Here is a 14810-nt window from a genome sequence, read left to right as displayed (position 1 = left end):
GTCTCTTAATTTTAGAGAATACATGCCTAAACTTCTGCAGAAGCGGTCACACCCATAACATGTAGAGCCAAGCTACAATATTGACCTACTTGTACCATGTATGCCAATACATTTATTATTGTCTTAAGGACATTGCATGATCTTTCAGGATGACATTTTTGGTGTATGGGTCATGTGCTGATATAGTATATAGGCAATTCCTACTTTGCAAAGTCTTTTAAAAGCATGGTTTGTCTGGTTCTTTTTAATCAATTTGTAATAATAAAAAAAAGATATTTTTTTTAAATACTTTGAATCTCAGTGCCTATAAAGTCCAGTAACAATTTCTCCAATTATTATTGGTAAGATATAGCTTGGGGAAGGGTTTTTGTTGTCAGCCATCTTTGGGACATAACTGGAAGTGTGAGAAATTACCCCGAAGGGCAGGGGAAAGCCTAGATTTTGCAAATGTCATTACAACAGGTAGGTGTCCCTTTTGGATAGTTTTCCCTACCCTTTGTGCAACAACTGTAAAAATGTTGTATTTCACCACACTTTCTATCCTATTAAATATAGTAACCAGGACAAATGGTGAGAGGGACAGCACACTAAAAAGGAACGCCGACAACAGTAAAATCCAAAAGGGAAGTTCTAAGCATTTCCCAATTTATCCAACACGAGAGAATTTTTTTTTTTTTTTTTTAAATCATTGCCTGGAGTTTCTCGTTCCTTTTTAAAAAAAAAAAAAATTAGCCTGGAGTTATCTTTAAGAAAAAGGGAAAGTGACACGCACGCACCTTCACAGGCTCAGAGAAGTACAGATCTGATACAGAGTCTGAGAGGTGGGGGCGGACAGTATCCCAGAAGGCTATGGGGTCGGTTGAAAGCAGTATTAAAGCCAAAATCAAAAAATCGAATATATTGCAGCTTAACAATCATTAGACGTGGTGAGTGCATTTGTGTTTTTTTGCCTTTTTTTTCCTCCCTGTTTCCACCTGATTATCCAGCTTGAAACAACCTCCTGTATTAGAGTGCCCCCACACTGGATGAATGAGAAAATGAGTGGGGGGGCAAGATAGACTAAAGCAACGTTTTGAGGCACTACCGCCATTAAGCCACTCACATTTCCCAAGATACCACTTCTGTTCCGCTGTGATTGGCGCTGACCGGCGGCTCTTCTTGGATACAGATACACACCATTAGCCGAGTGTTCTTAAGCTTTACTTTGCGTTTGCTTTTCCCAGGACTCCTTGGTATACGCTTGTAGCAGCACCAACGCACGCGGACCATCTAATGTATTTTTTGATCCTAAGGATGGGCCTATTTAGGATTACATGTTTTTGGGGAGGGGTTTTTGCTGCTTTATTCCATACATCAGTTTGGCGTAATCCAGTGGTTTGTTTTATTATTTAAATGCTCATGCTCTCATTCTGAAATTACACGCTGAATTAGGATTCAAGTTATTCAGGATTACGTTTTAAATTTTCTTGTCAAGGCTGTCAGTGTGGAACAAAAAGCAATAAAGAGAATTGGCTGCATGTTGCATTTGCAAATAGGAACATCTGGAAGGAAGGTTTGTTATTACATACTTGCCAACTGAAGTGCTACTAGATGTCCATGATGGATAATTAGACATAGTTAAAGTGGCTGTAAACCTCAAAACATGAAATTTGAACAAAGTACATATATTTCTATTGTGTTTACTCGCCACTCTCCAAAGCAGGGGTGGCCAACCCGCGGCTCTCGAGCCGCATGCGGCTCTTTGATCGGTTTCCTGCGGCTCTTGCGTTCGGGCTGGTTCATTCGGCTTTTGCGTTCGGACTGGGCCGATGGTTCAGTGGGCTGGTTTAGTGACAGGCAGCCCGAGTCTCTGCACTCCTCCGCTCCTCCCACACATCATCAGCCAATCAGCATGTAGTGTCCCCAGCCTGCCACATTTGAATATATAGGCGCTGGAGTGAGGCTGAAGGGGGGCAGAGGAAGGAGAAACACGCTGTATCTGAAGCCGATGAGATACAAAAAGGTATGACCACAAGTGTGCAGGTTACTGATCTGTCCTCCCTCTGTCTTGCTCTGTACTTTTTTTTTTTTTTTTTTTTAATAACGGTTTCACCTGAACACTGATAAGATCTGCTCAGCACATTCTCTGTCTGTTGATAGTGTGACACACGGCTGGCTGTTAACCATTTCAGCTTCTTTTCACTTATTTATCCAGAGCTCTGTGTGTGCTGCATGCTTTCTGTGATGTTTTTTGGAAGAATTTACTGCTAGTTCAGGCTAGAAGACCCATTAACTGTTTATTGTTATCCTGACCAGTTCACTGTTTGTAAGACAATTTGTATTTTGGAAATTAGATGAGCTGCTGTCTTCTGTCACATGGATGTACTTTCAAAGGAAGATTACTGACTTAATGAAAATGACTGGCCTGTGATCTTTGTAGTGTTAAAACAGTGTGTGCAGTGTGTGTGTGAAAGTATGTGTGTATGAGGAAGGGATGGGGTGATGTTCATGTGTGCCCATGCGTATGATGTGGCTCTTTGCGGTAACTCTGTAAAAAATGTGGCTCTTGGTCTTCGTCTGGTTGGCCACCCCTGCTCCAAAGCATTAAATGGCATTTCTCTCCGCTGTCTAGTGCCTCTTATCAGCACAAGTTACTTCTGACAAGTTTTCCTGACAGCAAGAACTAAAAACAGGATTTTTATAACAGCTTACCTGTAAAATCCTTGTCTTTGATGTACATTAGGGGACACAGAGCCATAGTACTTATTATGCGGGTTATAGGGCCACTGATAGGTGATGGACACTGGCACGCCCCAAGGCAAGAAGTCTACTCCCTATATAACCCCTCCCACTACTGGGAGTGCTCGGTTTTGTAGCCAAGCAATACAAGTGTATACCAAGAAGGGAGGGACTTGTGTCCCCTGATGTACATCAAAGAAAAGGATTTTACAGGTAAGCTGTTATAAAAATCCTGTTTTCTTTTCTTACATCAGGGGACACAGCCATAGTACTTACTATGCGGTATGTCTCATAGCAATGGCAACTGAAGGGAGGGAGACAACAAAAAAGTAGGGCAAAAAGGAAGCCAGCGGACTCATACTGCAACCTGCAGTATACTGCGCCCAAAGGCAATATCCTCATGACCTTTAATATCGATTTGATAAAATATGATAAACGTATGAACCGAAGACCATGTCGCGGCCTTACAGATCTGAGCCAGAGGCCTGATGATGCACCACCCAAGAGGCACTAATCGCCCTGGATGAGTGCTCCAACATGAGAAGGAAGAATTTTCTTCTGTAAGTCGAAGCTTGAACAATCACTTGACGAATCCATTTTGAAAATAGTTGATTTTGCCGCTGCCTGTCCACTTTTTGACCCTCTGGCAGTAAAACAAAACTTGTGTTTTGCGAACCACTTGACCACTGGGCAATTAAACACCCTTAATAACAAAACCAATTTTCAGCTTTTGGTGCTCTCACATTTTGAATGACAATTACTCAGTCATGCAACACTGGAACTATATGAAATTTTTGTCCTTTTTTCCACACAAATAGAGCTTTCTTTTGGTGGTATTTAATCACCGCTGGGTTTTTTATTTTTTGTGCTATAAAAGAAAAAAAAAAACGAAAAATTCTGTAAAAAAAATTATTTTTCTTAGTTTCTGTTATAAAATTTAGCAGATTAGTAATTTTTCTTCATAAATTTTGGCCAAAATTTATACCACTACATATCTTTGGTAAAAATAAGTACAAATTGGTGTATATTATTTGGTCTTTGTGAAAGTTATAGAGTCCACAAGCTATGGTGCCAATATCTGAAAATTGATCACACCTGAAGGACTGGCGGCCTATTTCAATTCTTGAGACCCTAACATGCCAGAAAAGTACAAATAGCCCCCAAATTACCCCTTTTTGGAAAGAAGACATTCCAAGGTATTTAGTGAGAGGCATGATGAGTTTTTTGACGTCGTCATTTTTTCCCACAATTCTTTGCAAAATCATGATTTATTTTTCCTTTTTTTTTCCACAAAATTGTCATATTATCAGGTTATTTCTCTCACACAGCATATGCATACCACAAATTACACCCCAAAACACATTCTGCTATTACTCCAGAGTATGGCGATACCACATGTGTGAGATTTTTTACACAGCGTGGCCACATACAGAGGCCCAACATGCATGGAGCGCCATCAGGCATTCTGGAGCACCCAGGCCAATTCTGACATTTCTCTCCTGCATGTAAAAATCATAATTTGCTAGAAAATTACATAGAACCCCAAAACATTTTATATATTTTTTTTAGCAAAGACCCTAGAGAATACAATGGTGATCATTGCAAATTTTTATCTCGCACGGTATTTGCGCAGCAATTTTTTTGAACGCGTTTTTTTTGGGGAAAAAAACTGTTTTGTGCTTAAATTTTGCATAATGTGAAAGATGAAGTTATGCTGAGTAAATAGATACCCAACATGTCACTCTTCAAAATTGCACATGCCCATGGAATGGCACCAAAACGTCGCTACTTAAAAATCCCCATAGGCGATGCTTTACATTTTTTTTACTGGTTACATGTTTTGAGTTACAGAGGAAGTCTATGGCTAGAATTATTGCTCTCGCTCTAACGTTCACGGCGATACCTCACATGTGTGGTTTGAACACAGTTTTCATATGTGGGCGGGACTTACGTATGCGTTCGCTTCTGCATGCGAGCACATGGGGACAGGGGCGCTTTAAATGTATTTTTTATTTTTTTATTGTTCATTTTACTTCATTTTAGTTTGACATTTTTTTCCCAAAAAATACATTTTTAATCACTTTTATTCCTATTACAAGGAATGTAAACATCCCTTGTAATAGGAATATGGGGTGACAGGCCCTCTTTACAGTGAGATTGGGGTCAATAAGACCCCACATCTCACCTCTAAGCTGGGAAGCCTGAAATAAAAAAAAAAATTAATAAAAAAAATAAAAAAATAAATAAAAAAAGATTCTGGCTTTGATCATATTGGCGAGTTGGTAGAAGCACCGGAGGGCGGCAAGGGGGGGGGGGGGGGGCGTCTATGGCTGGGTATTGCAGGGTATCTCCGAGTATGGCTGGGTATTGCAGAGTATCTCCAAGTATGGCGGGGTATTGGCAGAGTATTGGCAGAGTATTGGCAGGGTATTGGAGAGTATTGGCAGGGTATTGGAGAGTATTGTCAGGGTATTGAGGGGTTAATTGTCGGTGAGCAGCGATGTGGGCACTGCAGATGCAGCCCACAGCGCTGCTGACACCGATCTCTTCTCCCTCCGCTGTACTGATCGGTACAGAGAGGGGTGGGAGGAACCGGCGTCATAACATGACGCCGGTTTGTTTACAGGTGATCCCTCCGTCACTTGACAGAGCGATCACGTGGTAAACGGCCGCAATGAGCGGCAGTTTACCGTGATCCGTGATGCGCCGGGGTCATGGATGCTCTCGTGTGTGCGCCCCAGGGGGCGCGCGAGAGCAGAATTCTGGGAGGCCGTTAATTAACGGCCTCTCAGCGTTAAACAACCGCCCTGAAGCCGTTAATCGGCTATGGGCCGGTTGTTAAGTGGTTAAATAGACTCTGATCGCACTTACTACATCAAGGGAATGTAGTGTCTTCTCTTCCATAGATTAAGGCTCTGGGGAGAAAGGAAGAAGAATAATATCTTGGTTTAAATGAAAAACTTGTTACCACTTCTGGTAGGAATTCAGGATGAGGACATAAAACCACCTCATCCTTATGCATGATCAAATAAGGCTCTTTACAAGACAGAGCCGCTAGTTCCGATACTCTTCTAACAGAAGAAATGGCAACCAGAAAGATTATCTTTGTCAAAAGAAAGGGAATTTCTCGTAAAGGCTCAAACGGCTGATTCAGCAAAGATCAAATTTAAATCCCAAGGATTTAGATGTGCCTTGATAGGGGGAATAATCCGTGTTACCCCCTAAATAAGCTATGCACCAAGATTGGGAAGCAAGGGGAAATTGAAAAAAACATTGACAAGGCTGGGATATGGCCCTTGATAGAAGTCAAGGCCAGCTTCATTTCAGATCCCATTTGCAGGAAATCAGGGATCCTACCTACGACATACTTCCTGGGGTGCCAACCCCTGGATCCACACCAAGAAACATATGCCTTCCAGACTCCATAGTAAATGATTCTGGAAGCCGGCTTCCTAGCATTAATTAAAGTAGACATCACCGAAGGAGCTCACCCACGATCCTTTATAAAGTGTGATTCAACAGTCAAACCTGTTAAATTTTTCGTCCGTAAGGTAGGATGGAATACCAGACCTTGTGCGAGAAGGTCTGGCTTAGGGCTGAAACAACTAATCGATTAATCGACAACTAATCGATTATGAAATTAATCGATTACTATTTTCATAATCAATTAATCAGCCAGTAACATAATGGGGTTAAAATAAACTAAAATGAGCCCTTTATAGTACCAAAAAGAGTAAATAATCGCGATTGTAAATATTACTTTCACAGTTCTACAGTAAAAAAAAATAAAAAATGAAACCCTAGTGATTATCTGCTTTTTTATTACTATAAAGGGCTAATTTTAGTCTTTTTAACCCCATTATGTTACTAAATGTCTTAGACCTGGTTCACATCTATATGTTTATTGGTGCTTTTTGCAGAAACGCACTACAGTTCATTTACATTGTTTCCTATGGGACACGTTCACATCTGTGCCTTTTTTCAGCTGCTGCATATTTGGAAAGGGTCAGGGACTTTTAAAAGCAAAACGGTGCTTCTTTGGTTCAATATACTTCAATGGAGAAGCTGCAGAAAAGCATGTAATGCGTTTCTTGAAGCAATTTGTGTTTTTTAATCTGCCCCAAAAAAATGCAAATTGCAGTAAAATCACATGCGCAGAAATCAAAAACGCACAGCAAAGAGCACTGCAGAAACAGATCAAAAGCAAACTGCATAGGTGTGTACCGAGCCTTATGCTGACCACATCGATCAATTTTCAGATGAGAATATTCAGACGAAAAGTCTTTGTAAAGTCGCTGAATGAAATAATTTTGTCCAAAAAACTGAGGAGTATTATACTTCACTTTTATAGGGTGCAGCTTTTTTGTTTAGTGTGTGATATATTTATTCTTTATTTTTCACACGTTTTGCATGGCGCAGAGTTTTTGCAATTGATATTCAATTGTTGTTTCACAAGATAATATTGTTTATCCGAATGTTCCCATTCAGAATACATACGCTTTTTTAGCCATGCATGAATAGGAAAAACATTCCCAGATGGTGGAGGTTTTAATGAACCCAAATTAGAGGTGGATTCCTCAAGAGCCTGCACTGCAGGCAGCAAAAAGGTGAATGAACTAATTTAGTAAGGGAGTGCACAAGCAACCTGTCTTGTGATGCTACTCCTATATTAGGATCCTTGGAAGAGGATAAATAAGTATCTTCCAAATATTTGGGAAGATCTACCTGATCCTCAGCCAACTGCACCTCAAGAGGGTTCAGAGCACTAGATGGGAATCTATGTTTGGCCCCACTATGGAGAGATATAGCATCAATCTTCTTTCCAAATTATAAACGCTAGAAGAAGAAAAAAAGAAAGAAAAAAACAAACACACACCTCTTGTGTGATATATATAGGGACTGAAGTGTCTAGCACAGCTGCAACAACAGTTTCCCCCGATGGCTCAATCTGACCAGCCGCATCCCTCTCAGGGAAGGATGACATTCTTTTGGAAATGGATCAGTTTATTGTGAAACCATTGACCCTTTAGAATCCTTAGAGGAATTTCTGGTCCCATTACCACTCATAGCCTGAAGCACAAAGCAGAGGCGCTACCAGCAAAAGAATGTACACTGCTAGGTCATAGTCCAGCGCTAATAGCTGCTTCTAATACCTAGCCTGGTAAAGTGCAATGTGTCAAAGGGAATGCCTGTGTCACCAACGTGAAACAAGCCATCCTCCTGCTCTGTCCCTCCACAGCCAGCAGCAGCTACACACGCACACACAGTGCTTTAACAATTTCCTCCACATGTGTCTGACGTTAGCCACGCCCCCATGCCGCCCCTTCCTTTCAAAGGTGTTTTCCCACGAGAGCAGCGGGCTCAGGCGTCCTGTGAAACAGCGGGGGGTAATCCTCCGCTGAGCGGCCACGCGGTTTGTCTTTTTTTTTTTTTTTTTTTAAGGAAACTGCTTTTGCCATGTCAACGTCCAGAAGGGGAAATAAATAAATTTATATTTATATATATATATATATAAATATATATATATATATATATATATATATATATATATATATATATATATATATATAAATAATTTTTTATTTTTTTTTGGGGAGTGCAGGAGGAGAACCAGACCCCCCCTTTCTTACCGGAGGATCTGCTTGTGGCCAGAGGAGAGGAAAAATGAAGTCTTCTGCACTGTTTCCAGCATCAGGCGGTGAGTGCTTAATACAACCCCCAGTGGTGAAACATAGGCATGACAGCATTATACACAGAAGGAGAAATTCCTAACAAAATCTCCCTTACCTTTCCTCGCAGCAGGGTTATCGGTGATAAACTCTGAAGAAATAGCTGCACTCCAAGATCCATCAAAATTCTTATTTAATAACGAACAACCCAAGTGTTACAGACAATTCAAATGGTAGACACTTTTCACACACTAACAGATGCTCCTATTCATTACTTATCTGAGACAAACCCAATCTTCACCCTTCACAGTGGGCTCCGAAACCTTCAGGAATAAGGGAACCTCAGGTTACCGACAATCCTGGACCTGCAACAGCACGCTGCCAGTAAAAACTTTATGGCCATACTACCAAAAAAGTACTGGATCCCAGGGTCCAGCTCTCTTAAAAAAAAAAAAAAAAAAGAGAAGTATTCCCAAGCAAAACCTTGTTTCTTCAGATACGAGGCCCAGGTACCATTAGCCCATGAAAGGACATCAGAACAGATTCGGTCAGCATGACTAGCCCCAGTAGGGAAGCTTCCAGTGGAGCTCAGCACATCACATCTTTACTCATGACCAACACCTTAGACACTGGCGAAAAAAATAATGGAATCCCAGTAGTGGGAGGGGTTATATAGGGAGTACACTTCTTGCCTTAGGGCGTGCCAGTGTCCATCACATATCAGTGGCCCTATAACCCATATAGTAAGTACTATGGCTCTGTGTGCCCGATGTAAGAAAAGAAAATGTGACAGCAGAAGGATCTCCAGCACACAGCTTGTGATTGACAGCCACAGCTCTGTTCCTGTGTGCCTTGTGAAGAGGGGTGTGTCCATTCCCTCCCGTCTGCTCTCAGAACTCTTGCACAGTGTGTAACTGCAGCTCCATGCCCTTTGCTTTGAAAATCTGAAAAATCCTTCTCATCTCTGAGTTTTACAAGGACATACAGGACAAAATGGCTGCAAATGAACAAATACAATTTAAGTAGGGGGATTTGTTCCATCTCTGTGTATCACCTGAGGTTAGTCACTTCGCTGGGTATACAAGTGTTCAACGACTTGAAGGTGGTTTTAATATACAGCAGTCCACTGATCGGAAATAATATAGGAAAGACAACATACACACCTCATCCAATAGGCTTTTGTTTGACGTTTTAGCTCGTTTTGCCTCAGAAACACCAGAATCTCCAGAAAAAGATCTTTTCTTTTGACAGTCACCTTCATAAAAAATAAATATATATAGGTCATCATTATAAACCTTAAGCTCCTAAACATTTATGTGTGACAAGTTAATTTTTCTGTACTGGCAGAAGCACGGCTATGTAAAATCAGGACAATTTTAAAAACCCCACACTAATAAAGTTCACTTGTAAGCACAAAATATCACCTGTAAGGCTGACCATCAATTACATGCTAAATGTGTCTGGAAAAAAATAAAAAATTATATATACATACACACATAATTATATATATTAATTATGTGTGTATATAATAATATATATTATATACATACACATAAATATATACACAGACACATATATATATACATACATATATATATATACAGTGGTGTGAAAAAGTGTTTGCCCCCTTCCTCATTTCCTGTTCCTTTGCATGTTTGTCACACTTAAGTGTTTCGGAACATCAAACCAATTTAAACAATAGTCAAGGACAACACAAGTAAACACAAAATGCAATTTGTAAATGAAGGTGTTTATTATTAAAGGTGAAAAAAAATCCAAACCATCATGGCCCTGTGTGAAAAAGTGATTGCCCCCCTTGTTAAAACATACTATAACTGTGGTTGTCCACACCTGAGTTCAATTTCTCTAGCCACACCCAGGCCTGATTATTGCCACACCTGTTCACAATCAAGGCATCACTTAAATAGGAGCTGCTTGACACAGTAAGGTCCACCAGAAGATCCTTAAAAGCTACACATCATGCCGAGACCCAAAGAAATTCAGCAACAATTGAGAAAGAAAGTAATTGAGATCTATCAGTCTGGAAAGGGTTATAAAGCCATTTCCAAAGCTTTGGGAATCCAGCGAACCACAGTGAGAGCCATTATCCACAAATGGCGAAGACATGGAACAGTGGTGAACCTTCCCAGGAGTGGCCGGCCGCCCAAAATTACCCCAAGAGCGCAGCGACGACTCATCCAAGAGGTCACAAAAGACCCCACAACAACGTCCAAGGAACTGCAGGCCTCACTTGCCTCAGTTAAGGTCAGCGTTCATGCCTCCACCATCAGGAAAAGACTGGGCAAAAATGGCCTGCATGGCAGAGTTCCAAGGAGAAAACCACTGCTGAGCAAAAAGAACATCAAAGCTCGTCTCAATTTCTCCACAACACATCTTGATGATCCCCAAGACTTTTGGGACAACATTCTGTGGACCGATGAGACAAAAGTGGAACTCTTTGGAAGGTGTGTGTCCAAGTATATCTGTCGTAGAAGGAACACTGCATTTCATAAAAAGAACATTATACCAACAGTAAAATATGGTGGTGGTAGTGTGATGGTCTGGGGCTGTTTTGCTGCTTCAGGACCTGGAAGACTTGCCGTGATAAAAGGAACTAAGAATTCTGCTGTCTACCAAGAGATCCTGAAGGAGAATGTCCGACCATCTGTTCGTGTACTCAAGCTGAAACGAACTTGGGTTCTGCAGCAGGACAATGATCCTAAACACACCAGCAAGTCCACCACCGAATGGCTGAAGAAAAACAAAATGAAGACTTTGGAGTGGCCTAGCCAAAGTCCTGACCTGAATCCTATTGAGATGTTGTGGTATGACCTTAAAAAGGCCGTTCATGCTCAAAAACCCTCTAATGTAACTGAATTAGGACAATTCTGCAAAGATGAGTGGGCCAAAATTCCTCCAGGACGCTGTAAAAGCCTCATTGCATGTTATCGCAAACGCTTGGTTGCAGTTGTTGCTGCTAAGGGTGGCCCAACCAGTTATTAGGTTTAGGGGGCAATCACTTTTTCACACAGGGCCATGATGGTTTGGATTTTTTTTCACCTTTAATAATAAACACCTTCATTTACTAATTGCATTTTGTGTTTACTTGTGTTGTCCTTGACTATTGTTTAAATTGGTTTGATGTTCCGAAACACTTAAGTGTGACAAACATGCAAAGGAACAGGAAATGAGGAAGGGGGCAAACACTTTTTCACACCACTGTATATATATATATATATATATATATATATATATATATATATATATATATATACACACACACACACACACACACACATATATATATATATATATATATACACACACACACACACACACACACACACACACACACACACACACACACACACACACACGAGCGCGAGAGGGGGACGGAAGGAGAGGGAGGGGGGGGGGGGGGAAAGGAGAGGGAGGGGGGGGGGAAGGAGAGGGAGGGGGGGGGGGGGGGAAGGAGAGGGAGTGGGGAGAGGGAGGGGGGAGAGGGAGGAGAGGGAACACACCTCCAAGATGACCATTGCCTTGCTAAAGAAGCGGAGGGCAAAGGTGATGGACTGGCCAAGCATGTCTCCAGAACTAAACCCTATTGAGCATCTGTGGGGGCATCCTCAAATGGCAGGTCGAGGAGCGCAAGGTCTCCAACATCCACCAGCTCTGTGATGTTGTCATGGACGAGGGAAAGAGGACTCCAGTGGCAACCTGTGAAGCTCTGGTGAACTCTACGTCCAAGAGGACTAGGGCAGTGCTGGAAAATAATGGTGGCCACACAAAACATTGACACTTTGGGACCCAATTTGGACATTTTCACTTATGAGTGTACTCACTTTTGTTGCCAGCGATTTAGACATTAATGGCTGCGTGTTATTTTGAGGGGACAGCAAATTGACACTGTTCTGCAAGCTGTACACTCAGTGCTCTGCCTTCCCGGTGAGGATGCGGAGGTCATCCCCATGGGCTCAGCAGGCTCCCTCCCCAATTGGACTGACTATATCATGGACATTATACAGATGAAAGAACAATATATTAATATTAATTTTGAGCTCTAGGTACTAATTGATCCATCTGTTTCTCTGCTCCACTCTTGGCTCTTGGCTCTCTGACACATTGTTAGACATCAAACAAGAATGCAACTTTAATCTGTCAAGTGTTATGCAATGTTATACTGCAATGCTATCTGGGCATTTGTGAATGCCTTATACAATATCTAAATTATACGCTCTTACAATGATTTAAGCATTTATTAATATTTAAACTATAATCTTGTCAATATCTCATTCTTAAGTTATTATACTTGTACCAAATTCGTGCTACTTTAAAATGGCGTTCCAGCAGCGTTTTTTTTTTTCTTAAAGTCAGCAGCTACAAACACTGTAGCTGCTGACTTTTAATAAGGACACTTACCTGTCCAGCAAGCCCGCGATGTCGCCTCCCCAAGGCCGATCCATCCATCGGATCAGCTGTCGGCACTGCCATCTTAACGAAGGCAAACAGGAAGTGGAGCCTTGCGGCTTCACTGCCTGTTTTCTACTGCACATGTGCCGGGGAAGCGCTGTGGAATAGGAAGAGGCAGATTAGGAAGACTGTCTAGCTACAGGGGTTTCTGGTAAGTAAAAAAAAAAAAAAAAAGTTTTTTTTTCAAGTTTAAAAAAAATAAAAATGTAAGAATATTAATGCCATTTTTAATTTTAGGGTGGCCTTCCACTTTAAGTCCCTGACGAAGCAGGGCTCCCCACGAAACACGTAGGCCATCTGTTTTGATCTTTCCAAGATCAGCAGGTCCTGGACCAAAATAACAGTAACTGATTTTAACCAGTTAAATGTAAAATGTTCTTATTTACCCATTGATATATGGAAAATAAAAAATAGGATTTTTGTACTCACTGTAAAATCCTTCTCTCTGTAATTCACCGACCAACACAGCTCCTCTCTGTAACAAATGGGTTGTTAGCCTTATCAATAGGAGAATACTAGGCATAGTTGTAACACTACACTCAGAACTCTTGGTTCCGCCCAGGGAGGTTGCCCCTCGGGCTACAACCCTCCCATCTGCAGACAGACCTCAGTACGTCAACAAGCAGTATAACGTGAAGATAAAAAGAAGAGGCTCGGGGTGCTGTGTCGGTCGGTGAATTACAGAGAAAAGGATTTTACGGTGAGTACAAAAAATCTAATTTTCTCTTATATTCACCGACCGACACAGCTCTTCTCTGTAACAAATGAGACATCCCCAAGCAGTGACAAAACAAGGTGTGGGAAAAACAGCATAGAATCTTCATCCACCATGGCAAGTGGGAACTAGTGAAACTATACCGGTCAATCCAGGGACAACTGAGATTTGAGATTTGTCCCATTTTGTCAAAACCTCCTGCTGCAGGACTCTGGTGTGGAACTGGGCATAAGGTACTGCCTCAAAGGAGGCCACCATGATTCTCAGTACTCGTATGCAAAAGCGGAGAGACGACCACTTGCGGTTCATCAGCAGTTTTACAGAGGATCTCAGAGTCTGCAGCTTGTCTGAAAGGAGAAACACTCTCGCTTGCATGCTGCGACTTTTTTAGGTTCAGACAGACACCCAAATTCTTGCAGGGTCTGCATGGTGATTGCCACATCCTCCTCTAATTCTGAGGCAGAAGGCGCCCTCAGGAGGAGATCATCTAGGTATCCCACAATCAAGATCCCACGTTGCCATAGCAACGGCAAAACTTGAGCCAATACCTTGGTAAGGACTCGGGGGGCTGAAGCCAGACCAAAAGGAAGAGCCACAAACTGGTAGTGGGTTTCCCCGACTGCAAACCGCAGAAACTTTTGATGCCGGAGGCATATGGGTATGTGCAAGTACGCATCCTGGATGTCTAAGGACGCCAGGGAGTCCAGGCACACTCCCGAAGGCGACCCATGTCTCAGATGGGGCAAACCTTCATGCGGTAGCACTTTTATTCGCAGGCTTGCGGTTCCAGGGACGTTTTTGACTGTCCGTGGGCGTCCTGTCGGGCTGGGGACGTTTTGTCGAAGCTCTGGGCGGACGGAAAAGCCGTTTGTGAGTCTACGGCGTGGCTCCTTAGCCTTCCTGGCCTGTGGGAGCAAGGTACTCTTACTACCAGTGGCATTTTTAATAATGCCATCTAATGAGGCTCCAAAGAGCCGGTCGCAAAGGAAGGGAAGATCCGTCAGCGCTTTCTTGGATGCCTGGTCAGACTAGCATTTTAGCCAAATTAGGTGCCTCAGCACCACAGCGGACACTGAAGCCCTGGATAGCAGGGGGAGAGTATCCAGGGCCACGTCACAGACAGACAGACAGACAGACAGACATACTTAAAGCCCTTGCACTAGTTGGTCTGCTAGTTCAACGCAGACAGGGAAGCTTGTTGCTCTCCCAATTTGCGGTGCAAAAGTTTTGCCCACTCA

The 14810-nt window shown here is 42.2% G+C and overlaps 1 protein-coding gene across 1 annotated transcript in view; it reads right to left on the bottom strand.

Moving 5' to 3' along the window:
* The window catches only part of ATF7IP2 (activating transcription factor 7 interacting protein 2), a 273655-nt gene that overhangs the window by 180374 nt on the left and 78471 nt on the right, over window positions 1-14810 (bottom strand). The window contains exon 3 of the mRNA XM_077448852.1: window positions 9551-9642. Within this exon, the coding sequence (XP_077304978.1) occupies window positions 9551-9642 (92 nt within the window). The remainder of the gene's footprint in view (window positions 1-9550; window positions 9643-14810) is intronic.

This window comes from Lithobates pipiens, unplaced genomic scaffold (assembly GCF_037356315.1).
Source record: "Lithobates pipiens isolate NorthernLeopardFrog02 unplaced genomic scaffold, aLitPip1_a1.2 Scaffold_22, whole genome shotgun sequence".
NCBI classification, from domain to species: Eukaryota; Metazoa; Chordata; class Amphibia; order Anura; family Ranidae; genus Lithobates; species Lithobates pipiens.
Note: the sequence above shows the minus strand (reverse complement) of the source record. Positions and strands in the feature narration are given on the sequence as shown.